The sequence below is a fragment of the Sciurus carolinensis genome, chromosome 8 (genome assembly GCF_902686445.1).
Source record: "Sciurus carolinensis chromosome 8, mSciCar1.2, whole genome shotgun sequence".
Lineage (NCBI taxonomy): Eukaryota > Metazoa > Chordata > Mammalia > Rodentia > Sciuridae > Sciurus > Sciurus carolinensis.
The window spans coordinates 1,593,489-1,618,809 of record NC_062220.1 but is presented as its reverse complement, the minus strand read 5'-3'; the positions used below and the strand labels follow the sequence as shown (position 1 = coordinate 1,618,809).

The 25,321-nt window shown below is 53.7% G+C and overlaps 1 protein-coding gene across 1 annotated transcript; it reads left to right on the top strand.

Annotated features, from left to right (window-relative positions):
* Positions 1–1,456: 1,456 nt before the first annotated feature.
* Positions 1,457–17,701, top strand: Nom1 (nucleolar protein with MIF4G domain 1). The gene is made up of 11 exons (XM_047562406.1): positions 1,457–2,356; positions 2,589–2,716; positions 4,209–4,404; positions 7,026–7,349; positions 8,846–8,956; positions 9,559–9,726; positions 10,631–10,752; positions 12,187–12,319; positions 12,784–12,915; positions 14,576–14,685; positions 15,254–17,701. Exons 1-11 carry the CDS (start codon positions 1,457–1,459, stop codon positions 15,423–15,425), a joined length of 2,496 nt encoding a protein of 831 aa, XP_047418362.1. The 3' UTR covers positions 15,426–17,701.
* Positions 17,702–25,321: the final 7,620 nt, after the last annotated feature.

Genomic DNA, 25,321 nt, shown 5'->3' with positions numbered 1-25,321 from the left:
GCAAGACCCTGTCTCAAAATAAAATTAAAAAAGGGATGGGGGCATTTGCTCAGTGGTTAGCACCCCTGGGTTCGATCCCTGGCACCAAGAAGAAAAAAGAAAAAGAACAGAAATGAAATGAAATGAAATACTGGAAACAATTAAATGTATTGCATTAGTGCCCCTAGTAAAAAAGACCTGGTAGTGGAGAACCACAAACTGAATGTGAAGCAACAGAAATTTCTCAGTTTGGGAGGCTAGAAATCCAAAACTGGATGCCCCCTTCTGGGGATTCCCAGAGAGCATCTATTCCATGCCTCCCTAAAGAAAAGGGGACAGTGAGACCCATGTCCCTGGACGCCCCCTCCTGTTCTCCCTAAACTTGCCAAGGTAAGGGGTCGCCAGGAGCAAGCCTGGGCTGCAGTGTCCTGAAGGACTGGCCTTCTCGTGTGCACACCGGGAACCAGAGCCGTCGGGGTTCCCTGTAGAAAACCACTGTCCTGTGTCACTCAGGACAGCTGCTCCTCAGCGGGCTGGTCATACGAACAGCCCAGCAAGTGGACACTGATGAGGCCACTGCTTCTGCACCTGCCTATACAGCCCTCTCCACCACGAGTGGGCAGAATGCAGGCACCGGCGAGGACAGGGGTCACTCACACGCCCTTGGATGAAGCCGTGAGGGACGGAGGTGCTGCCCAGCTCTTCCTGGAGCAGTCACTGACCTCCTGCGAGCTTCCCCAACAAGACACGGGTCTCAGGCTGCCTCCATTACTTTCTTCGGCCTTCCAGCGACCTACCCACTGCCCTGCCACACTGGGCTGTGGAGGAGCCATTAGGTTTGCAGACACACCAGCCCCATCTCCCCTGCCCACGGCCATCTCCCTGTGCGTCCAGACTTCCCTCTTCCTCTAGGATCCCCCAGGCACTGGACTGAGGGCCCACCCCAAATCAGGGCGCCCTCATCTAAACTTTCCTACACCTGCAAAGTGCCCACTTCCAGCGAAGGACACATCACAGGGCCAGGTGGACACTAATTCGTCCCAGTGCACTGTCAACAGAGGACCGTGGAATGAACGTGGCGCAGGATCTCAAGCGGGACTAGGCTTCCCTCAGGAAGGAGGCTGCTCACGGAGCCCTGAGGCCGCGCAGGAAGCAAGCGGCGGCGCAGCAGGCTGAGCGCGCGGCCTCTCCACGAGACGCAGAGCGACGGCCGGGCCCTTCCCCGCGGGCACGCGTGCACGCACGCAACCGCGAACGCGCCCGCAGAGCCCGGCGACCGGCGGCGCTCTCTGGGCAGGTGTGGGCCACCCAATGCACGGGTTCCCTTGGAAAGCGACTGTACTTGTGTCCGCTGTGCGGCCCCCAGGCCGGCAGGGGGCGCCGCCCGCCACGCCCAACGCTCGCTCTGGCCCGGAAATCCAGCCCCGGCCGGAAGTCCCGCCGCTGCGGAAGTTGTGGTCCGTATCCGTCCCGGAAAATGGCGGCGTCTAGGAGCGCGGAAGCGGCCGGCCCGGGCGGCAGCCGCGGGCGCGTGGCTCGCAAGAAGCGCAGCGGCGGGCGCGGCGGGGACGCGGGCGCTCTGCAGCGGCTGCGGCTGGCCGTGCAGGGGTTCGTGCGGGCCACCGCCGGGGGCGAGGCCGGGGACCGCGAGGGGCGCGTCCCCGTGGGGCGCTCCCGGCCGGGCGGCAGGAAGAGCCGCAAGGAGCTGCGGAGAGAGAAGCGGCACCTCAGGAAAGCGCGGCGTCTGCAGAGGACCGCAGGCGCCGCGGCGGGTCGGCCGGAGGGCAGCGCACAGGAGCCCGCGCCGCCCCGGGCCAAGGCCAGGGCCACGCCGCCCCCGGCCAAGGCCACGGCCACGCCGCCCCCCGCCAGGGCCAGGGCCACGCCGCCCCCCGCCAGGGCCCCGGCTCGCCCGGGGAAGACGAGCCCCGCCGCCGCCCGTAAGCGGGCGCTTCTTGCGGCCAACGAGGAGGAGGACCGGGAGATCCGGAAGCTGGAGCGGTGCCTCGGGCTGAAGAAGCGCAGGAAGAAGGGCGAGGGCAGCGCCGTGCCGCTCGGCTTCGCGCGCGACGGGCTGGACTACATCCTGGGAGTGCTGGGGTCCGGGGGCGGCGGCGGGCTGTTCGAAAGCGGCGGCGAGGAGGAGGAGGACGCGGGCGCGCCGCTCCCGGAAAGTGACCTGGAGAGCGACTCGGAGCCCCCGAGTGAGGAGGAGGATGCGGAGGACGCGGCGCAGCCGGAGCGGGACCAGGACGTCCGGCCTGAAAGCGGCCAGGAGCCCGAAGGCGGGGCGCGGGAGAGCGCGGGGAGAAAGAGAGTCCGTTTTGCAGAAGAAAAGAGAGAGCGCCCGTCGGAGGACGACGACCCGACCCTGCAGGTACAGAGCGAACTTCCCCAGGGCCTGTGGATGGCCGTCGACGGGGGCGGGCGAGGACACTGCGGTAGGGGCGCCCAGACTCTCATGTCAAAACGTCTGTAGAAGCAGCCGCGCCGACTTGGCAGATTTGTGCATGAATATGCATGTATCAAGGGAAATGTGAGATTTGTCCTGTGTACTTTTATTTTTTCTATTTTTTTTTTTTTTTTCAATTTATTCTTCTCTTTTCAAGGAGAGACTTTGTGAAAATGGTGAAAAGTACATCCCGCCTGGCCTTCGGCAAGGCCAGGAGACAGTGGACGTGCACAAGAAGGAAGAGTTAGAAAGACTGAAGAAACACGTCAAAGGCCTGATTAACAGGTAGCCTTCCAGAGGTGTTGCCTTCTCACACTTGGAGCAGTGGTCTGTTTCTAAAATAGAGAACTGTCCCAGAATGAAAACACCAGTGGTGGGCAGGAATCGTAGCTGTTTTCAACTACAGTTGTTTTCTGTGCCCGCTTTAGGGCAACCACATCCACATCTTGAGAGGTTGCCCAGCTGTTTGGTATTGTGAGTTCTTACACTGTTTGAAGGCCGCAGGGGACTCATACTGTCACTCGGAGGCTGGAATGGGGCTGGGAACATCCTCCCAGGAACAGTTGTGGAAGGCCTGGCTGGGGTCTCCCGACCCCTTGCAGGAATGAGCTCCCCTGGGCCAGGACCCTGGTCTTTGCTCCCTGTGTTGATATTTAAACATTAAAAGGGTAATTGGAAGCTGGGACCGTGTCACCATCCTCATCAGCCTATAGTTTTAAAAAGCAAGTTAAAGTCTTTTATCCAGTAATGCCCACCTCACTTCTCCCATTACTCTCACCCAGGAGCCCCTTCATGCCCCTCTTCTAAGCCTTCCGAAGGCCGTCACTGTTTTAAATGTATATTGCTTTTTTGATAGATGAGTAGAGTACAAGGAGTTCCAGCCTACTCTACACCAACTTTCCCCCAAAGGTTACATCTTCTGTAACTAGAGTACCATTAAGAAGCAACAAAGGACTAGGGGTGCTCCTTAGTGGTGGAACACTTGCCCTTTATTCAGGAGGACTAGATTCCATCCCTAGTACCAGACATACACACACACAAACAACAGAGAACTGACATAGCAGCCCTCAGAGCTTGTTCAGGTTTCACTGTTTTTACTTGTGTATGTGTGTGAGAGAGAGGGAGAGACTGATTCTGTGTAGTTTTATTACATAAAGATTTATGTGACCACCGCCCCAATCAGGACACAGAACTGTTCCGTCACCACGAAGCTCTCGTGCCACCCCTTCATGTCTCACCCCTTTCCCCCAGTTGCTTAATTAAAATTGAAACATTTTCTGTGGAGTGTCCCAGGATTTTACTGAAGCATTGTTTTGATGATCTGTTGAGTAGTGGTACAGGTGTGAGGGGAATAATCTTCCTTGCACAGTCTTCTCTCCCCACCTGTTCAGACAGGACAGCCTCTTTGGTGTAGGAATCATGGGTCTTCGTGCCACCTAAGAAGTGGGTGAGTTATTGTCTTTCCCAATGACACACTACTTGAGGTTGGTTCCTGCACCTGGGAATATTAGCTCAGGATACCCAGGCAGTATCCTCCCACAAGTTTCTGCAGACTCCCAGACATTCCATGGCCTGCCTCATGGCTGCATTTCAACTGAAAAGCAGTTGCACTACTTTGGGACTCCAGAGTATTCTGTTTATGAGCAGTATATGCTGGGTTGTTGCAGCAAGGCAAATTGTTTCTGGGTCAGAAGCATACTTAAGGTAGTATTGATAACTGACTGTGAACTGGAAAATGGTCCCTATTCTGAAGCTTTCTGTACTTACACTCCTGCAGATTGAGTGAGCCAAACATGGCATCTATAAGTGGGCAGCTGGAGGAGCTGTACATGGCCCACAGCAGGAAGGACATGAATGACACACTGACCACTGCCCTCATGGATGCCTGTGTCACTGCCTCGGCCATGCCCAGCAGACTGATGATGGAGCACGTCCTCTTGGTCAGCATCCTTCACCACACTGTTGGAATTGAGGTACACTCCCACCTTTTCTCCATCCACTGGCCATGTCACCTGGGATGGCCTTGTTTCTCCGTGGAGTAGCTGAGGTCAACAGTTATTGCATGTGATAGCCATTGGGAAGAGGCCGGCCCCTTAAGTGTGCACTAGGCTTAGCAGTGAGCCCATGTACAACAGGGAAGGAGATCTTCGGGTTGAGATTCTGCTCTTCCTCCTCTTGCCCTGCCGCTGCAGCTCTCTTTGCTATTCCTAGGGCATTTAATGAACCACGTTTTCCTACCCAGCAATGGTGGCCTTGTGGCAATGTTTGGAAAGGTGGAGGCCTTAAGACCTACTGGGCATAGGGAAGCTAAGGGCAGAAGAGAGTGGCCCAGGCCCTACATTTGAGCATAGGACTCTGCTCAACTGTCTTGGATCTTTTGTGGGAAATATGTGCCACCTACTTGGGAGATCACTCTTTTATTTTATTTTAAGTCCCCTGCTCCCAAAGAACCATACTTATGTTCACATATAGATGTGTGAGTCCATTTTCTTGCCATTACAAGCATAATGGACACCCCATTATGCGGTATCACGAGCTTGTATCACATCTTTCCGGGTGTCCTTGATTACCATGACTCAGTGCTGTTCTGTGGCTGGCTTAGTCCATCCCCATTCTGCTAGGTTACTCTGGCACACTTCAGCAGATTTAGCAATCAAACTGTTGTAGACAGTATTTCAGTGAGTTATAGTGGAAGTTGTAGACCCTGATCACCCATAGCATGTGGGAATTGATGTGATTTGAAAACATGGGATTAGTGGTCCTGCTTATCATTCAAACCTTCACTACTAGCACGAAGGACAATGAGGTGGCTTGTTCCAAGGGGAAGTCATTATGGTACTTTAGCTAATAACAGCCTCTAAAACTTCTGCCAGATACAACAAGCTCTCAGGATGCTGGTTCCATTTAACTTCTTTCAGAGCTGTACTAAGAAAAACAACCTCACAGAAATTCATGGGAGCAAAACTATTAAATGTCATGGTGTCAGCTGCTGGATTGCTTTCATAATCATTTAAAAGTAAATAATCAGGTCTGAATGGATTGGTATTAAAATTCACATCAGATTTTAGAAAAATGAATTTTGAAGACATTACATGGAATTGGAAATTTTGACAAGTTTTAGTGTGATTAAACAATTGTATATGTGTGTTGAAAATGTACTTGAATATGTTTTGTGCCTGGGATATTCTTAGTATCTGTAGAATCTAATTTCCTTTTCATTGTTTTTGAACATAAGATGAGGGTCATGCCAGGGGCTTGTATTCCTCAGACTCACCTTGGTGAAGGAGCTTGCATCGAGAGTTGCAGGTTGAATGTGCTCGTCTCGGGTCTCTGAGCACTGAAGAGCACATCCGCCTGTGGGCCTGGCTTGCAGGAGCCACTGTTGCCCACTGCAGTCGCCCCCATCTGGTTCTTGACCTGGACTGTTCACAGCCCAGCGGGCCCGGCGTGCTTCCCCCTGCACCCTGTGCTCTGCTGGAGCCCCTCCTTCCTAGGCCTTCACCCCCATCTGCACATCTGCAGCCTGTCCTGCGGTCAGAGTGTACTAAGCCTCAAAGAGACTTAATCCAGCTCCCCGGTCTCCTCCTCACATACTTCCTGTTCACCCAGACCGAAAGCCTAGGACTTACAGACACCTAACGTGTCACACTGGTGGCCTGCCACACCCTGCCTGTGTTCCGCAGGGTCACTGGCGCCCAGCCCTTCCTTCCCGGCTCAGTATGGCTGCCTTGTTTGGGCCGTCTCCTGTGGACTATCAGCATCACTGAAAGTCACCACCAGTCCCTGCTCCCACCTGCTTCCTCTAGCCTCAACTTGAGTTGGGATTTGAGAGAAAACAATGACAAGCTAGTGATACCGCAAGGTTGATAGCTGCCATTTCCGCCTCAGGTCTCAGTCTTACAGAGTGACAGGATGGAGGTCCAGAAACCCTTAGGAGCACACAGACTGGAGCTGAGCCGTTGAAGCTCCTATTCATCCTGCAGTGCCCTCCTGGTGGTGAAGCACTTGCCTGTGTGGGAGCCTTTGGTATTTGTTGAGAAACTTCTGTTTTCATTTCTCTACTTTAGATTTCACTTACATTGCTTCCTCAGAAGAAATTAACTTGAAATGAGCATCTTCTGAAAATGAGTGTGTGTAGGTGGTAGAGCCTTTTTAGAGATGCAGGTGTGTTTTTGACGTCTGAGGGGACTGAACCCAGCAGCACTCTTCCACTGAGCCACATTCCCAGCCCTTTTTAAATTTTATTTTGAGACAGGATCTCACCAAGTTGCCCAGGCTGGCCTTGAACTTGCAATCCTCTCACCTCAACCTCCCAAGTAACTGGGATTACAGGTGTGGCCACCACACCTATCTTAACAAATTTTTAACAAGTTTATTTTTCCAAGAAACCAGAAAGGCCACTGGCCAAAAATTACAGCTTCGTTGTTGGCTTAAAGCAGATGTCCTTAGAGTAGAGGTTCAAGCTCAGTTGCTTCCGTGTTCTTGAGGGATAGCTGTACTTGAGTTACTGAAGTCTGCCCTGTTGGAGTGTGTCCTGCCCGGCGTGTATTGAAGGGAGGGTCCCCAGAATGACATGCTTGCTTTGTCCCACCAGGTTGGTGCTTGCTTTCTGGAGGCTGTGGTGAGAAAGTTCGATGAAGTCTACAGAGATGGAGGTGAAGGGAAAGAGTGTGATAACCTTTTCACCATCATAGCCCATTTGTACAACTTCCATGTGGTGCAGTCTCTTCTCATCTTTGACATTTTGAAGAAACTTATTGGAACTTTCATGGAAAAAGACATTGAGCTGATCCTGTTGATGCTGAAAAATGTGGGCTTTGCATTGAGAAAAGATGATGCCTTATCACTGAAGGAGCTGATCACAGATGCCCAGGCCAAAGCCAGTGGAGCAGGCAGCAAGTTTCAGGACCAGACCAGGGTATGAGCATTAACTTGACTGCCTCCTAAGTGCTTAAGAGCACACAGACTGACCAGAACTTAAAAATAAGTTTCTGGGGTAAATATTCCACTTCATTTCCTTGGTGATTTCTGTTCTTTTTAGCCTTATGTAGCCTCTGGACAACAGCAGAGCCTGAGTCTTGTGAGCCTCAGTTTCCCCATCTGTAACACAGGGCTCTTGACTTCCACCTCATTTGCCTTGTGATCGTGAGGGATGTGGAACAGCACCTGATAAGCCCAAGGGGAAGAAAGATGTGCTTGTTGGGGAAGATGGAAAGGGCCATGTGGGACCTGGGGACACCACCCAGGAGTGGGGAGAGAGGGCCGGACCTGGGGCCAGCCTCACACACCCTCTCAGGGGAGTGGGACTTCATCCTGGAGGACCTGGGTTCTCAGCAGGTAGTCCTCATGTGGAAGTGGGTTTTAGGAGTGACTTTGGTGACAAGGTAGAAGAGAGGGGAGGTGGTTGGAGGAATCCGGGAGGGATTGTCGTGGGGGTCGGGAGACAGTGGTGGCACGGGCATGGCAGTGGGAGTCAGAAGCAACCACGTGTAGTGGGGAGCAGGGCTGAAGGAAGGGAGGGGCCCCCTGCAGCTGCACAGGAGGAAACCCACCTCAAAGGGAAGGCAGCTCCGCCTTTGAAACACTGAAGTCAGCATCTGGCTTACTGTGAAGAGGGGTGAGCCAGGGGGACTTGGGGTCACCCTCATGGAAGAAGTCCTGGAAACCGTGGGGGTATGTGGGAAGTTAAGGTGAAGGGACCTGTGGTTACACAGCAGCATCGTGGAGCTGCAGGAAGGAGGAAGAGCTGACCGGAGGGTGGCAGGACATGGGGGTGGGTCACAGAGGCCAGAGGAGGGATTTACCCTCCAGGTCCGGAGAGAGTGGGACTGGATTTTCGTTTTGGTCAAAGTCTGATGGGCAACATTATTGTCAGCTGCCCTTTGGGCATCAGAGCAGAGGCAGCAGGGGGTGAGGTGGGGAGAGGCGGTATGGAGGGGAGCTGCAGGTCAAGCTAGTGCCAACCGATGCCCAAAAGCAGACAGCAGAGCTGGCCGCCTGAGGCAGGGAGGCGTGGAGTGCAGGCAGCTGTTGAAGTTTGAGTTCCTCTTCTGGGTGATCCACAGGCTCCAAAGCTGATTGTGGGGATGGTTGCCTAGCTTGGAATATACCAGAAATCACCTACTTATTTATTTTAAAGAGGTTGATTTTTATGATGTGGAGATTGTATCAGTAAAAAGTTAATATTTGAGAAATCTCAGAAGGGTGTGTAGATACACTTTCTGCTGTTCTTGCAACTTTTCTATGCATTACTGTTTGCAGTTGATGGAGATTAAAGGCCACCCAGTGGCGGGGCAGGGGGGGAGTTGAAGACTCTGGCAAGGGAAGGATGTCCAGGAATGTTCAAAATGCTTGAAATCAGGGAGATGTCGTTTTGGTTTTGGGTTTATTTTTCCCCCTTCATTTTCCTTTAAGATCCGATTTATGCTGGAGACAATGCTGGCATTGAAAAACAATGACATGCGTAAAATTCCAGGCTACGATCCTGAGCCCGTGGAGAGACTGAGGAAGTTACAGCGAGCTCTGGTGAGTGGCAAGTGACTGCGTTCTGCCTTGTCCCAAGCCTCAGGGCAGCAGGGCCCATGGGGAGAGTGAGGAAAGGGGACAAGTGAGTTGGGCCTTAGAGACAGATGGAGGTGTGTCCGAGGCCCCCAGAGGGCTGTGCGGTGGATCCTGTTATGACCACTTTCCGGAGACATTACATGGGAGGTAGACCCACAGACCTCACAAATACCATGAGTTTACTGCTTGTTTTGGCATTATTCCAAACAGGCTCACTGACCGAGTTGCCAGCGACTCATTGCAATGTTTACACACCAATAATTCCATAATCAAAAAAAAGTGTACTGTGTGTAGTGGTGAATGCCTGTACTCCCAGCGGCTCAGGAGGCTGAGGCAGGAGGATCATGAGGTCAAGCCGACCTTGACAGTGGTGAGGCACTAAGCAACTCAGTGAGACCCTGTCCCTAAATAAGATATTTAAAAAAGGCTGGAGATGTGACTCAGTGGTTAAGCACCCCTGGGTTCAGTCCCCAGTACCAAAAAAATTAAAAATTTTTAAAAAATGAAAGTGTGATCAGACTGTGAACCAATTAGAAGTATTTCATCAAACCTTTTCCTCTAATCAGGTGCGCAGTGCCACCTCTGGTTCTGAGACTCAGCTTCGCATCTCTTGGGACAGTGTTTTACACGCAGAACAAACTGGGCGCTGGTGGATTGTGGGGTCTGCGTGGAGCGGAACACCAATGATCGACAGCAGTCATCATGCACTTCCGCAGAAGCCACTTGCGGGGACGGTATGGAGACCCCTGTGCTTGCGGCTGCTGGGCGTGGGCTCTGTGCTGCACCTCGTGCAGGCTCTGCCTAGAGTAGTTGCAGTTATTCCTGAGTGACTGTAAGTGCACTGCATAGGTTTATCTGAAGCCTTTAGGAATTGCCTCGGATCAGATAACAACGTGGTGGCACTTGCTTCCCACATGGCAAAGCGGAGCTGGGAAGAACACCTGGGACCAGCCGAGGTAACATAGCAAGGTCCTGGCTCCAGGAAACAAACCAAAACAGATGTATTTTAATTCAGTTTTTGTTCCTTTTTAAAGGATATTAAAATCCCAAAACACATTGTACAAAAGATCTAAAAGTTGAGTGGAATGGAGGGAGTGTGTGAAAATCAAGACTGATTTTGCAGATACCCATTATTGAGACTGGGCTGTTCTGTTTCCCAGGAGACAGGTTCCAGTCGGTTAGCATGGGTTTCAAATTGTGAAACTTCTTTGCATTTCTTTGTATTTATCATTATTAACTAGAGTCCGTACTTGATGCAGATTTTCCTTGTCCCCAATGTCCTCTCCTGCCCTGGGCTCTTGTCACACCTGGTGACTGTGGCTTCCAGACTGTGGCAGCCACAATGTACCTGAATTTCACCTCAGATGCTCAGGCTGATGTTCCACCCTCCTGAGAAATCCTAAATCAAGTGCTTCTCTCCGCAGTGGCTTTTTCTCCAGCTGTGTTTTCTCTTTGTGGGTGACCCAGAAATAAGGATCTGGCATTTACGTGCAGGTATTCACGTGCAATTTAGTTATATTGAGCTCAAGCCACAAAATCATACGGGAGCATGCTCAACCGAAGAGTGGCTTGATACTTCTCAGGAAACGGCTTTCGAGACGCTTGTGTGGTCCACGCACTAATGCTTCTTTTTTTCAGGTGAGCTCAAAGATGCTGGCACTTGCCCGGAAGCAGAGGATGAACACCGACGTCAGGAGGAGCATCTTCTGCACGATAATGACGAGTGAGGATTTTTTGGATGCTTTTGAAAAGCTGCTCAAGTAAGCACTGTGTGAACGTTTTGACCTGTCAGTCAGAAGCCATAAAAGAAGTAATTTGAGGGATTTGTTTGGAGGACTGAAAAATTGGGCTTTTGTTACTGTCCTCTCACCTGGGTGGGCCCACATGTCCCTTGTGAGCCACTGGTTCCTAATAGTGTGCCCTGGAAGGTCCTCAGCAAAGCTGTGTGAGGCTACGATTGAGAGCGTCACAGCCGGTGTCCGACAACCAGCCACTGTCTCGATGGCTGTTGGTTGTCAAGAATTGCTTAAAGGGTATAAGCCTTCACATTGAAGCTGCCCTGCCCTTTGCTTCTCATTTAGAACAGCCCATTGTGGTTTCTATAATAATTTGCTTTAAGGTCTTGAAAACATTTGCATACTTTATACAAAATATTTAATTAACAGGTAAAAATTAAATGAACAGTTTAACATTACTCATTTGCTTTTATTTGCTTCAAACTCATGATGCAATACAGGGGTAAATGGTTCACTTCAAGATTCTGATAGTTGGGGTTTTGTGAACTGGGCGCCTTGTTGGTGTAGAAACTCCATTATGCCTCTGTCCCCTAGTCAGTCTCCACCTAACAGTGAGTTTTTCCTGTTTTTGTTCATCACGATCGTTGACTAGGGCTTGTGGCTCAGTGGCCTAGCATGCGTGAAACCTGGGTTCCATCCCCAGTACCAAGAAAGCCCAGTGGTTTGTAATCACCAAAAACCAAAAACAACCCACATGCCCCTCTGGGAAGAGGATGAACAGACCAGGGGTCCTCACTGTCGTGGGTGGGATTCTTGCAGTTCACCACTGCAGGGGCAGAGTACCGGTCCCATAGCTGCACAGTGACTCTCAGGGTGCTCTGCCAGGTGCGAGAGGCCGGACACCCAAGCTTCTGCTGGATGACTGGCCGTGTGGCATTCTGGCAGAGTCAGAACGAGAGGACAGAAAACAAGATGGGTGTTCTCCTGCCGCTTGGGGAATGGCTGGCTGCACAGGCATGTGGGGGTTGTGGGGGGCCATGGACTTCTGTTCCCATGTGGTTGCAGTTACCCAACCGTAAGGGCTTGTACAGCTGCACCCACAGGACTGTACACTGAAGAGGGTGGAGTTCACTGTGAATTTTAAAAATCACACGAGTCACTGCCTTTGCAAGACCTGGCTTCATCTGAGTCCTGCTGGTGTCAGCCGGGCTCGGTCTCGGGCTCTGGTGGCGTAGTGCTCGTGGGTCCTGTTGTGCCCTCCCAGGCTTTGCCACATCATTAGAAAATCCGAGGCCCAGAGAATCTGGGGATGGGCCAGGCCTCTGGCCCATGTCTGGTTGCTTCCACCCCACTCCTGGCTCACTCTTAACCAGACTTCCAGACGGGAAGGGCCTGGGGCCCACTGTGCTGTGGAGACTGGAAGTGGGGTGCTGACCTAGCTGGGCGTGTCTGCTGCAGGCTGGGACTGAAGGATCAACAGGAGAGAGAGGTGGTCCACGTGCTCACGGATTGCTGCTTGCAGGAGAAGACGTACAATCCCTTCTATGCGTTCTTGGCTAGCAAGTTCTGTAGCTATGAAAGGCGATTCCAGGTAACTTGGTCAGAAAACCGCTAGTTACCTGGGTCCTCATGCTTTTCCTCAACTTTCTGAGTCAACCTAAACATGAGTGCTTGGAGCCAGAAGTACCATGTCCAGATCACTGGGCGCAGGGACCACCTGCACCAGGCAGGCGGGGTCTCTTCTGACATCACTTGTCAAGACCTTTCTTCTGTGCAGGGGTAAGGTGGGGTAGGGTTTGGTGGTACTGGGGAGCCAATCCAGTACCTCATAAATGCTAGGCGAGCCTCTCCCCCAACCCTGATTTGAGGGGCATGGAGGGGACTACAACCAAAGCCTGTAAAGCTGTTTCAAGCTACTATTTGAAAGGGTTGTGTAGTTGCTCCTGAAAGTCCTGAGTTTCAGAATGGGTGAATGAGAGCATCTTTAGATCACATTTTTAGTGGTTTAGTTTACCGATTGTTGAATTTTTTTTTATTCTTATTACCTCTTACTAGATGACTTTCCAGTTCAGCATATGGGACAAATTTCGGGACTTAGAAAATTTGCCAGCCACTAATTTCTCAAATTTGGTTCATCTGGTGACACACCTGTTGAAGACAAAATCACTTCCGCTTTCCATTTTAAAGGTTTGTAAGCAGTGAAAAAAATCAGTGTTTGGCTTATATTTGGTGCTTTTAAAGGATGTATTTTCAAGATTCTGGAGAGTGTTCCATTATTATGTGCCATGGTAGAGAACATCCAGGTGCCCACAGTGTAAACTCACCTAGTAAATTAGGGGTCAGTTCTGGTTTTCTTGCTAACTCGGGTAAATCTGTTCTGGGAGTGAGATTGATCACGAGACCCTGCGCTGGTCTTCCTCAAGGCATGGCTCTGGGCTGCAGGCTCCTGCTGTGCACTCTGCGGTTGGGACTTCAGAGCCATAAAACAGAGACACCCAGATGTTCCTCTGGAGGAGGTGGTGAAGCCTGCACATGGAAGTAGGATTTGAGGTGGGCCAGCCACTAGGCTGTGGGTACCCTAAAAATCCCGAGCGTTGAGGAGCCTGAGGTCAGAGCCTGGTGAACAGCAGAGACAAGTCTATTGACCTCCGTGCTCACAGCCCAGGGTCCTGCTGCATGTGGATGTGCTCCCCGCCATTATCAGAGTGTCTGCTCATAACTGCCTTGCATCTCTCGCGAGGTGTGAGGTGTTGGGGTCTGGCCACTGCACTGAAAGTGGGTTACAGAGTCTTCACACCACATTCTGAGGACTGGAATAATCTAGAACACATAAGGTACATTGACTTCTCATCTTTGGACTGAATTCTTCCCTTCCCCGCTCAAGCTGGCTCTGTGGAATGGGTAGGTACGGTCCCAGGTAAACAGGAGCAAGGAAGCTCACTTATGGGTGATAGGACTTGGGAGGTGTCCCTGCTACCACTCTGGGCTCCCTGGCTCCCAGCTCTGCCCTCCACTTTCCTCTCTGGTGGTCTTTCTGTTTGTTTTCTCTGTGGTACTGGGATTAAACCTGGGGTGCTCTACCACTGAACTGCTCCCCAGCTGTTTTTATTTTTTAATTTGAGACAGGGTCTGGCTAAGTTGTGGAGGCTGGCTTCAAACTTGCAATCTTCTGCCTCAACCTCTAGCATTACTGGGACTACAGGCATGTGTTACTGCACCTGGCTGAAGGCCCCTCTTTAGTCAGCACCTCTCCCTGTGCTCTGCACCTGCAGCCAGTGCATAATCTGCTCTCTGTTTTAGCAGTACCATGTTGTCACCTTGCTCTTGTGACTTTCTGCAGTTCTTTTTTAAAATTAAATTTGCAATTTACATATGTTGATATCTGTAATTCTCTTCTCTGAGCTTTTGTGTAGTCTTACTTCACTGTATAAGTCCAGTACATTTCTTCATTATACTGATGAATATTGAAATTATTTCTAGGGTTTTTGATAGTTTTATCTGAGTCCATCTCTCCTGGACCTAAGCTCTATACATAGAGATGTTAATTAGGAGTGGTTACTTTAGGAGGTGAAGATAAATGCTTCCATTATAGAACCTACATTCCTGGCTAGTAAAGTACAGGCCCATAAGCTCTGTTGTGCTGCCAAGTTGACTATCCAGCTCTGCAGAGTCCCCAGGGTGCCACAGCCTTACTAGCAGCTATTCATTTTTAACAGTTGAAAGAGCCTCTTAAATCAGGGCATGCGGGAAGTGGGGAAGGGTTAAAGGCCTGCTTTCATTAGTACTCTTTACAAATCACTGGAAAAGTTGACTAAGCCAGTGTAACTTCTTTTCTGCCTCCTATTAGGTAGTTGAATTCAGTGAATTGGACAAACCCAGAGTCCACTTCCTACGGAAAGTGTTGACTATGCTGTTAATGGAAACAGAAGTTGAAGATCTGGCTTTAATTTTTGCAAGGTATGTGCCCAGGTGTTTGATTAAACATGGGAAAGGGGCAGAAGGATGCTTCATTCCCGTTGGTGTATAGCAGCAGCACCGTGTTTTATGTGTAGCTTAATAAATCATGTCGGTCTTAATTTTAAGCTTGTACTTTGTCCATTTGGTTTAGAAACATAGTTTGCCTAATAGCAAACTAACAATACTGAAATAAATAGGATGCGGGAAGAGCGCTTGTTGGTTCCCAGGGTGGGCTCGTGCCCAGGGCCCTGCGAGGCATGCAGTGCTGACACTGAGCCATCTCCTGCCCTAAGTTTTTTGTTGAGAATTCTCTTTAGAACAAGGCACAGTGATGCACATCTGTGGTTCCGACTTCTTGGGAGGCTGAGGCAGGAGGATCACTGGAGCCTAGGAGTTCAAGGCCAGCCTGGGCAACATAGCAAGATCCTGCCTCAAAAACAGATAAAAAGAAACAGAAGGACTAGGGCTGTAGCCCAGTGGGCAGTGGGATTGTGTGTGCAAGTGCGCTGGTGCCTGTGTCGAGCTCTGCGGGCTGGCCTGTCCTGACACGCGTCTGATTCCCTTCCAGAGTTTCTGACAACCCAAAGCTGGGGGTGTTGCGAGAAGGTCTGAAGCTCTTCATTGGCCACTTCTTACTGAGGAACGTGCAGGCCCACCAGAGCCCCGAGGAAGCCAGCATGCTGAGGGAGCGGGCCAGCCTCGCCACCAGGTCTCTGCAGAGCAGGGCCCTGAGGATGTAGCCGGGTGTCTGACCCAGAAGTGTCCTCCATGAGCCCCAAGGCCTGTCCTGCTGAGTGAAGGGTGGTGGAGTTAATGTCACGTCTGTCACATTGTAAATGTTATTTATTGAGATTTTTTTAATCCAATATTGTATTGTGTTTTTTATAACTTTATTACCATTTTTTTTACTGTAGTGCTAAAACTCGAACCCAGTGCCTCACATGTGCTAGGCAAGCACTCTACCACTGAGCCACAACCCCAGCCCCGTGTTTGTAATTTTAATAACTTTCAGATAATGCAGTAGGGGTGGCAGAAGAAGGCAGCGGGGGCACCCTATGCAGTGAGGCTGGTGTGTTGGGTTTTGGTTTTGTTTTTGTTCTAATGCTAGGGATTGAACCCAGGAGCACTTCACCACTGCGCTGCATCCTAGCCTGTTTTATTTTTTTATTTTGAGACAGGGTCTCACAAATTGCTGAGGCTGGCCTTGAACTTGTGATTCTCCTGCCTCGGCCTCCCATGTTGCTGGGATCACAGGTTGTCTTAATTTTTTAATAGCTAAAAATAGGCCACAAGAGGGTGCAGTGATTATAAATGATGCGTTCTTATTGTTTTTTATATTGACTGAACGTCCTAAAACCAGTTAACTGTGACCCTTGCGGCCTCATTGATCATTCTGACGTTGGTGTCCAGGCTGCGCTTCCCTTGCGTAGTGTGGTGTGGGTAGCCGTGTTCCACTCTGCTCATCTGACGTGCTGACGCAGGGAGGACGCGCTGCACTACTTCGTGTCTCTCTCCGCATCCCTGTGGTATTTTCTTAAATAACTCCAAAGTCACCAGGTAGCTGTGGGACACTGGTGGGTGCTGCTTGCTGTTGCTCCTGGGTCCTCGGAGATGTGAACCTGAGTTCAGCAGTTACCGAGTGCTGGGTGTTTACACCGCGTGTCCACCCCCTCACGAAAGGCAGGAAGCCTGGGGGTCGCAGGAGAGAAGTGTTCCGAAGCCTGGCGGCCCCTCGGGACACAGGTGTTGGCTGTCTCACAGCCCCCAGCATTGCTTCTCAGGTGCGGACGCGGTGAGCCTCAGCTTCCGTGGTTGAGCAAAGCCACCGAGGTGAGTGTGGAAGTCGGGCGTCGGAACCCACTCCCAGCAGTGCCATCCACTGCAGAGCAGTCATCTGGGCAGGTGGCCACAGGTCCTGTGCAGAGCAGCCCTTTTGTCCAGTGTGGGTGGCCCCGCTGCGGTTAGTGTCCCGAGGTCGCCGTGCGAGGTCTCGAGTCTCCTAGCGTGTCCCCACACTGAAGGTCCAAGCTCTGCGGTGTGCGGGCAGCCTGGAGAACCGCAGTGCTAGGTCGCTGCTCTGCTGCATGGGTCTCCTGGCCTTCCACTGCCTCCATCCCAGCCCAGAAACGGCCGTTTGGCAGAGGCCTAATTAAAACCCTGTGCTGCCTTCTGCCAAGTTGCAAATATCGGTGACAAAGGAAGAGGGCCACAGCTGTGGATGCGTGAGTGACGCCTTCCCTTCACACAGGGCTTGTCTTTTCTTAGGTGTGGGTCAGGTGTGCCGCCGGAGCAAGCCCTCAGGGTCAGGCGTGGAGCTGTGCTAACTGGGCTCCCCCTCCTAGAGCGGCTGGAGGGGCCCTCAGCTTCTGGTGGCAGACTGGTGACCACGTGGGCCGCATTTGGATGACACCGTCACTGAGGTGGCAGGTGGTGGCTGCAGCAGCCGAGGAGAGGGCAGTGCAGACCTCGCCTGTGACCCAGGGTCCCCTGCTGGAGCTGCCGCTGAGTCCGGACTGATTTTCCACGGAGGACAAACTTCTGTTAACAGTCATACTTTTATATTGTGCTTTATTATCAAAGCAAAGCTGCCTTTCCCTGTGCCAGGCCTGTTTGTGACTTATTTTATTGCCCGAGTTTTGCATTATATGGCAGATTGCCCTTAAGTGTAAGTGGACTTTTTCTAACACCAAAATACGGATTATCACATGATAGTAGTTGTACTTCGGTGTAAATAGTAAATAAACACATCCTGACCAAAAGCTACTGTAAATTCAGAATTACATTCAAATATATGTTTTTAAAATATATTACAGTAACAGCTAAATTTGAAAGATACTGCAGGACGCCTGGACTGTCAGAGCTTGGTGTAGCTCTGTATTTGGATTTCTTGCAGTGCAGGTTGACAGCTGTTAGCGTATAGAATTAGCTATGTTTGGGGGATTTCATTTTTAGAGATCCAAAAAACAAGCTTTAATGCGTTAAAATGTGTAAATAAAATCTATTTTTTTCTATTCGATGTAGAGTGTATGTGAATGTTTATTTTGAAAGAAGAGCTTTGTTGGTCTACTGAGGTCTGCATCTTTCCCTCTTAAAGAAGTCTGCCTAGCCACATGCTTTAGGAAAGATCCGTTCTTCATCCCACCCTCAGAAAAAGCAAACGAGACAAAGTACTGATGTTGGAAGATTGGGGTTGAATTTATATGGGTGAAACATATTCTTGTAACTTTGCTTTAAGTTTAAAATAGTTTTTTAAAAAGCATTTGTAGTTTAGAACTCATTCTAAACAGATCTAAAATATTCTAATGTTCTTTCACAAAATAATTCAACCAACCCATTCTGATCGCCTCTGCCCCTTGGTGAAGGCGGGCAGCAGGGCCTGACTGAGCTGCTGGGGCTCACCTGCCTTAACGCTGGGTGTCCCTCAGCACAGTCAGCGGGCAGTGGACTGCCCTGGACCTTCAGTGGGGGGGCTGCACTGAGGGTGCGGTGCTGTGGGGTTTTGTGGTAGGGCTGCTGACCAGCCTGCATCCCTTGAAGGGGCCAGAGGAAAGTGACAGTCCAGCGTGGTCCAGAGGGTGCCAGCACACTCGTTCTCAGCAGGAAGGTGGGTGGCTCAGGGGTCTCTTGTTTTTTGTTTTGTTCTTGGTTTTTTTACCTAAACCATTTGGGAGTTCTGTCATCACCTCCTTTCGCCCCGAACGCTTCTGTGTGTTTCCTAAGACAAGAGCTTTTGCTTCTGTAACCTGAGTAATTACCAACTCAGTGCTGTGGGTGGACGCCAAGTGTCTCCCGTGGGCTTTCCTGGTGGGCTGGACCCCCCTTCCTGCTGCACCTCAGTGCTTCTCAGTTTATCCCACCTGTTATGTCTGCCTGGTCAGTGGCTGGGGCACTGTCTGCCAGGGCTCCAGCGAATGCTTAGTAACCAGTACAAGGGAGCACCCCGACCTGTTGCCCACATCGGGCACCTGGCGGCTGAGTTGCTCGACAGTCATCTCTGGTTCTGAGTCAGGGTTGCAAGGATGCAGTCAGGTGGCCCTGGCCCACTGCCCTCTGAAGCTTGGTGGGGTTAGAGGAGCCATTTCCCAGCTGACCCCTGCTGGCATCTCAGCAAGGACACCGCCAGTCAGGAGGAGCACGTGTGTGAGGACCCTCAACATGGCTGCTGGCAGCCTTCAGAACAGGGAGTCCCAGCCCAGAGCTGTTGTGACCTGGTTTGGGGAGTCACACAGCACCTCCTGATTGAGGGAAAGCAGGAGCACCAGGAGGAGACCAGGCGAGCCTCCCAGTGTCCCCCCTGGAACCCTGCTGACCTGGTGGCTGGAGTTGGTGCCATCCCCTCCTCCAGAGCTGGTTAGCATCCCGCAACAGAGCATTTCCTTCCCCACTTGTCATCAGGGTGGACTCGATTCCTGTTTTGTTCGGTTGTGAGGTAGGACTGTGGTCTGTTTTATCTAATTAATTCATTTATTCTTGGTACCAGAGATTGAACCCCAGGGTGCTTAACCACTGAGTCATATCTCAGCCCTCCACCTTTTTTTTTTTTAATTTTTTTAAAGACAGGGCCTTGCTAAGTTGTTTAGGACCTCACTAAGTTGCTGAGGCTGGCTTTGAACTTGTGATCCTCCTGCCTCAGCCTCCTGAGCCTCTGGGATGACAGGTGTGTGCCACTGTGCCTGGCTGTGATCTCCTTTAAGCCCCATTTTTGTGCAGTTGACAGGAAATGTGCACACGCTCTACGTGTCTGATATGTACCACTTGACGGGTTGGGTAAGTGTGTCTCATTAAGCCCCACCACCTTGACACCCAGAGGCAAGCCCTCCTGTCCCTGCCACCACCACCATGTGCCTTGTGGGCGTGGGATGGTGCAGCGTAAGGCCCTCCAAGCACGGAGGAAGTGCTAGAGCCTCTCCGATCTGCATAGCCCAAGCTCCTGCCCTCCGAGCCAGGCCTGGTCAGCACCGTCTGTGCTTCTGAACTCACTGGCTGGACAGCATCCTCGTGGTTTGTGCCCCTCTTCCTTACCTGTCTATCCGCAGTGGGCCTGCAGGCTGCCTCCACGGAGTGCAGAGGTCACTCCAACAGCCAGTTTCGGTTCCTCGGGACCTACGCCCAGGAGGGGTGCTGGCCGTGGTGGCTCCAGCTTCAGGTCAGAGCTCCCCACTGTTCCCATGACGGCTGTGTGGATTCACCTCCTCCAGCCTGCACCCTCGCCCACACTTGGTGTCTCTGGTTACTTTAGGAACAGCCATTCAAGCAGGTGTGAGGTGGCAGGCTCTGTGGTTTTGATCTGCATGTCCCTGAGACTAGTGTTGCCAGCACCTTTTCACAACCTGTCACCACTTGATCTCTTCTTTAGAGAAATGCTTGTTCAGGGCCTTTGCCCAGTTTGCACCCGGGCACTTGGGGAGGGGATTGCTCGGTTGTGGGAGCACTGGTGTACTTTGGTAGTGACTTATCAGATGTTTATCTCCCCTGTGGCGGCCTCCAGGTTGCTGTCCCTCGCTGTGCACAAGTTTTCAGCGTGACGTGGCCCCACTTGTCTGCTTTTGCTTTTGTTGTCTGTGCTTTTAGATTCATTCCCAAAAACTCAACCAACATTTAGGTCTTTGATCCATTTTGAGTCTTGTTTGTAGTGTGAAATAAGGCACTGATCTGGTCTCTGGCGTGTGGGTTCCAGGTTTCCCAGCAGCACTATTGAAGTCACTATTGTTTCTCCACCTGGTGTTCTTGTCACCCTGCATCAGGGTCTTGGTTTGCTTCTGGTTTCTGTCCATGCTGCCTGAAGACCGTGGCTTTGTGGTTAGCTTGAAGTCAGGGAGCCTGACGCCTTCAGCTTTGTTTTCTCAAGATTGCTTTGGCTCTTTGGGGCCTCATGGGGTTCCCAGTGAATTTTAGGATTGTTTGTTCTATTTCTGTGAAAAATGCCCTTGGAATTTGAAGGAGATCGCCTTGAATCTGCAGGTTGCTTTGGGTAATGCAGATGTTTTAACAATACGGATTCTGCCAATCCATGAACACAAGTTTCTAGTTATTTAATAGCTTTGCACTTACTGATTTCTGTTTAAGTTTCTTTAATTAATGTTCTGTATAGTTTTCAGTACACAGATCTTTAGCCTCCCTCCCTGGTTGAGTTTATACTTAAGGGTTTTGTTCTTTTTGACACTGTCAGGCTGAATTACTCTCATAGTTGGGGGACTGTTCGTTGATAGCACGTGGAAACAACTGGTGCATGTTCCTGTGGTTCCTGCCACTGTACAGAACGGGGCTCTGCTCTGCTGCCACCTGGGGTGACAGTGGACCTCCTGGGCAGGTCTAGGGAGACGGCTCCTTAGCGCTCTTCCCCTCTTAATGGCTGCAGGGGGCTCTGGGGAGGCCTGCAGGGTGTCCACTCCTGGGTCTTCTCCCCTGGGGAGCAGACCCTCCAGCTGGGCTCCCACACGGATTCTTGTCAGTGAGCAGTTGCCAAGATCAGCGGGCGAGGGCCGAGTTTGCCATTCTGTGTCTTACTGACTTTCCGCGACTGTCTTTGCCTAACTTGTTGCAGAGTTGGCCTCCGACTTGGCTTCTCTGGGCGTGGCGGCCTCGGCACCCTCGGGCATGTCCTTTTCCGGCCCACCTGTCCTTCCTGGGCGGCCGCCTCCGGGCTGTGCGCGTGGTGTTTAAAAACCAAGACGCGGCCAGCGGCCCCTGGTTCCGGGTGTCGCTCCCGTTGGTCCTCGAGGACGGTGAGGAAGGGCGCCCTGCGAGGCACGCAGCCCGCGCCGGGTTGGAGGCCGCACGCAGCACCGCCGAGCGCAGGCCCTGGGCTGCCCGCCCTCCCACGCCCGCGGGCCGGGAGCCGGGTGCGGGGCTGGCAGAGGCCGCGCAGAGGGGCGGGGTGCGGGGCTGGCAGAGGCCGCGCGGAGGGGCGGGGTGCGGGGCTGGCAGAGGCCGCGCGGAGGGGCCGGGTGCGGGGCTGGCAGAGGCCGCGCGGAGGGGCGGGGTGCGGGGCTGGCAGAGGGCGGCCTCGCGGAGGGGCGGGGTGCGGGGCTGGCAGGGGGCGGCCGCGCGGAGGGGCCGGGTGCGGGGCCCTGAGGGAGGAGGGAGCCCCGGCGCCAGGTGTCTTGACGAAGCCATCCTGTCCGCTGCCCTGACAAGATCCAGAACCGGGAGCTTAAATGCCCACCCGCAAGCGCCCGGCCGGCAGGATCTGCGCGGCACTGTAGGGTCTGCGCAGCGCTGTAGGGTCTACGGGGCGCTGTAGGGTCTGCCGGGCGCTGTAGGGTCTGCTGGGCGCTGTAGGGTCTGCGCGGCGCTGTAGGGTCTGCGCCGCGCTGTAGGGTCTACGGGGCGCTGTAGGGTCTTCGGGGCGCTGTAGGGTCTGCCGGGTGCTGTAGGGTCTGCCCGGCGCTGTAGGGTCTTCGGGGCGCTGTAGGGTCTGCCCGGAGCTGTAGGGTCTGCGGGGCGCTGTAGGGTCTGTCCGGCGCTGTAGGGTCTTCGGGGCGCTGTAGGGTCTGTCCGGCGCTGTAGGGTCTACGGGGCGCTGTAGAGTCTGCCCGGAGCTGTAGGGTCTGCGGGGCGCTGTAGGGTCTGCACGGCGCTGTAGGGTCTTCGGGGCGCTGTAGGGTCTGTCCGGCGCTGTAGGGTCTACGGGGCGCTGTAGGGTCTTCGGGGCGCTGTAGGGTCTGCCGGGTGCTGTAGGGTCTGCGTGGCACTGTAGGGTCTGCCGGGCGCTGTAGGGTCTGCGCGGCGCTGTAGGCTGTGCAAGGCGGCTTCCTGGCAGCGGCCGGGCCAGGGTGACCCTGGTCTCGCGGGGCTGGGGCAGCGGCAGGAGGTACGGGCCCCGGAGCCATACAGCCAAGGCCGTGGTCCCAGCCCTGCAACCTGCCTGCCCATGACGGCAGGGTTTGCCGAGACCCGAGGAGGTGGAAACGCTTTGGAAGCTCAGTGCCACAGGCCTCCCCAGCGTTCTCTTGTCCATGTCGATGTCGCGTCAGGAACCGCTTCCTGCTCTGGCGCTGCAGCTGGCGGGACTGTGCACCAGAGCTCCACCCAGCACGGCCCCCAAGGGGCTGGGGTCTCAGCAACCAGGTGCCCCTGGACGTGGGCGTAAGAAAGGACAGCGGGGAGATGGCTAGGGAGGACACTGCACGAGCAGGGGCTACGGCACAGGGTGCAGAGGAGGCTCCTGGCGAGCAGAGCCCTCCTGGGCGTGGTCCTCTGTCCCCACCTCCTGCTGCTCGTGCACCTGCAGCCGGGGCAGGACCATTGGGCTCCCTCCCAGTCAGGGTGCTGGGGTGATGGACCCTGCAAGCTGGATGCCTGGCATCAGGGTCGGGCACCCAGCACTGTGGGGGCCATGTCCAGCTCAGCTGGCTGCGGGGGCACTGGGTGTGCTGCCCGCTCGGCCCTTTACCCTGGTCTCAGCCAGGGGATGCTCTCCAGCTCACCAGCCCAAGATCCCGGCTGCAGCCTGCAAGGGGGTCAGCTCCATTTCCCCTCCACTCATGCCTCTTCCCTGAGGACACAAGAGCAGGTCTGTTTCCTGCCCTGGACGCTGAGGAGGTGACAAGATCCAGGGTGACAGCATCCTGCTTGGCAGCCAAATTCCCCAGGAGGCTGCTGGAATGATCGTCTCTGCCCCGTTATTCCCTGGTGGCCGTCCCCACGGTCAAGCCCTGCTGGTTCAAACGAAGCACGAGGAAAGGTCTCCTGTCAAGCAGGTAGCTGCTCATGCCGTCAGGCACTGCTGGGTGTTCCAGGTGCAGCCACTGACTTCCCTCCTGAGCCTCTCCCTTCCCCAAATTCACACTCAGCTGTAATTTTGTGCCTGTTTGTGAGCCACCACTCTGAAGCACACCAGCCCAAGGCCTCCTGCAGAGGATCTGGAAGGAGGGAGGAGGCGTTTATCCAGCTGGGAATCCACTGTGCCACCCACCTGGTTGACCTGGGACACGGGAGTGAGCAGCTCCTGAGAGCTCAGAAGCACAGTTAAATTGGGACAGGACACGTCCTGTGGAAAGTGCACCAGAGGAGCTGGGAGCAGCGTCCCAGCAGGGCAGGGGCAGAGCCAGGGTTCCTCCACGGGGCGCTGTGTCACAGGAGCAGGAAGAGCCAGGCGGCCGCCCTGGAGGCAGAGCCCACAGAGGGACTGGCAGAGGCCGAGGAGTGTGGTGCCCCCGGAGGGCCGCTTGCTCCCACTGAGGGGTGAGGGGCTCATCTCCTCAACCACAGGAAACCACAGGGGTCGTTGGCAAGGGGGTTAGGTAATCAAGCTGTGTTTTCAAAAGCATTGCTGGACAAAGGACATTGGCTGGACCAGCAAGGGAAGTGCAGCAGGGGCTGCTCCTGTGTGCAGAGGGAGCGCTGGGCTCAGGAGGCTTCAGGAGGCTTGTCTAGTGGACACCATCGTAGTCCATCCTCTGACCCTGTAATGAAGTACCTGAGGCTGGGTGCTTATAAAGAAAAGAGGCTCATTCAGCTCACAGTTTGTGAGCTTCAGGTCCAAGATCAATCTTTTGGCTCCTGGCAAAGGCCCCTGGCTGCATGCAACATGGCCGAGAAGCGGAAGGGAAGTGACGGAGCGTGGAGGGGGCCGAGCTGTGGAGTGGAGCCTTGTGCACCCCCTCGGGAAGGCTGCCTCCCAGGGCACAGCACTGCCCACCTTGCAGAGGTCTCTCCACCTCCACCCAGCCACACGGGGACTGGGGCGCAGGAGCCCTGGGGAGACTATGGTGGGTGCCCCTCGGAGGCATGGGGGGTCTGCCTGCCTCCCGGGAGGGTCCAGGCCTGCAGATTTGGAGCAAGGCCACTTCATTCAGGCCTGGAGCCCACAGAGGTGGGGGCTGGGCAGGAGCCTGTGCACACCCAGCACCGGGAGCCCCTGCAAGAGGGGCAGCTGCCGGGGACGAGGGCAGAGCGAACACAGCAAGTCCCGCAGCTGGAAAAGGCACTGACCTGGCCCACAGGCTCAGGCCAAGATGGCACGTCCTGGGAGGTCCTGCGCCAGCCGAGGCCACGCGCCTGTCCGGCTCCTCGCTCCTCTGCGTGCCTAGGTCACTGCCCGTGGCCTCGTGGGGTCCACCAAAGCCATGTAGACCCAGGGTGTCCTGAAACTGACTCGGCAGGGCCCTGGGGCCTTGTTTTCCTCACCGTGGGTCCTGGGCTTGGCTGGCGGCAGAGCTGGCTGCAGGGGAGCTGCCCTCGAGTGGAGGGGAAGGGGGTCCAGGCTGCAGCAGCAGCGTCAGGAGCCCGGGCTGCACATTCTGGAGGACAAAGCCCCTGTGTCCCCAGCAAGGCCCCAGGGCTGAGCGGTGGCGGCCTTGACATGTCCAGACGACATGTGTGGCTTCCCAGCACGGGCGGCTCCTGGAGGAGACTGACCACCTCCAGTCTCTCGGTTCCTGCCCTGGGAGCGAGCTGCCCATCTTTCCCATCAGCCAGCCAGAGGGGCTGAGGGGTGACACAGAGACGGGCGGCTGGCCCCACGGAGGTGAGCACACCCAGGACCCGCTTCTCTGGTGTGCTCCGTCAGGAACGCTAATGGTGGACGATTCGTTTAGTTTTATTTAGAAGAGTTTCAAGGAAGAAGGGGCTATTCTTCCTTTTCTGTGTTTTGTGCTTTTCTGCTGAGCACACTGCTTGTCCATGTGCTTAT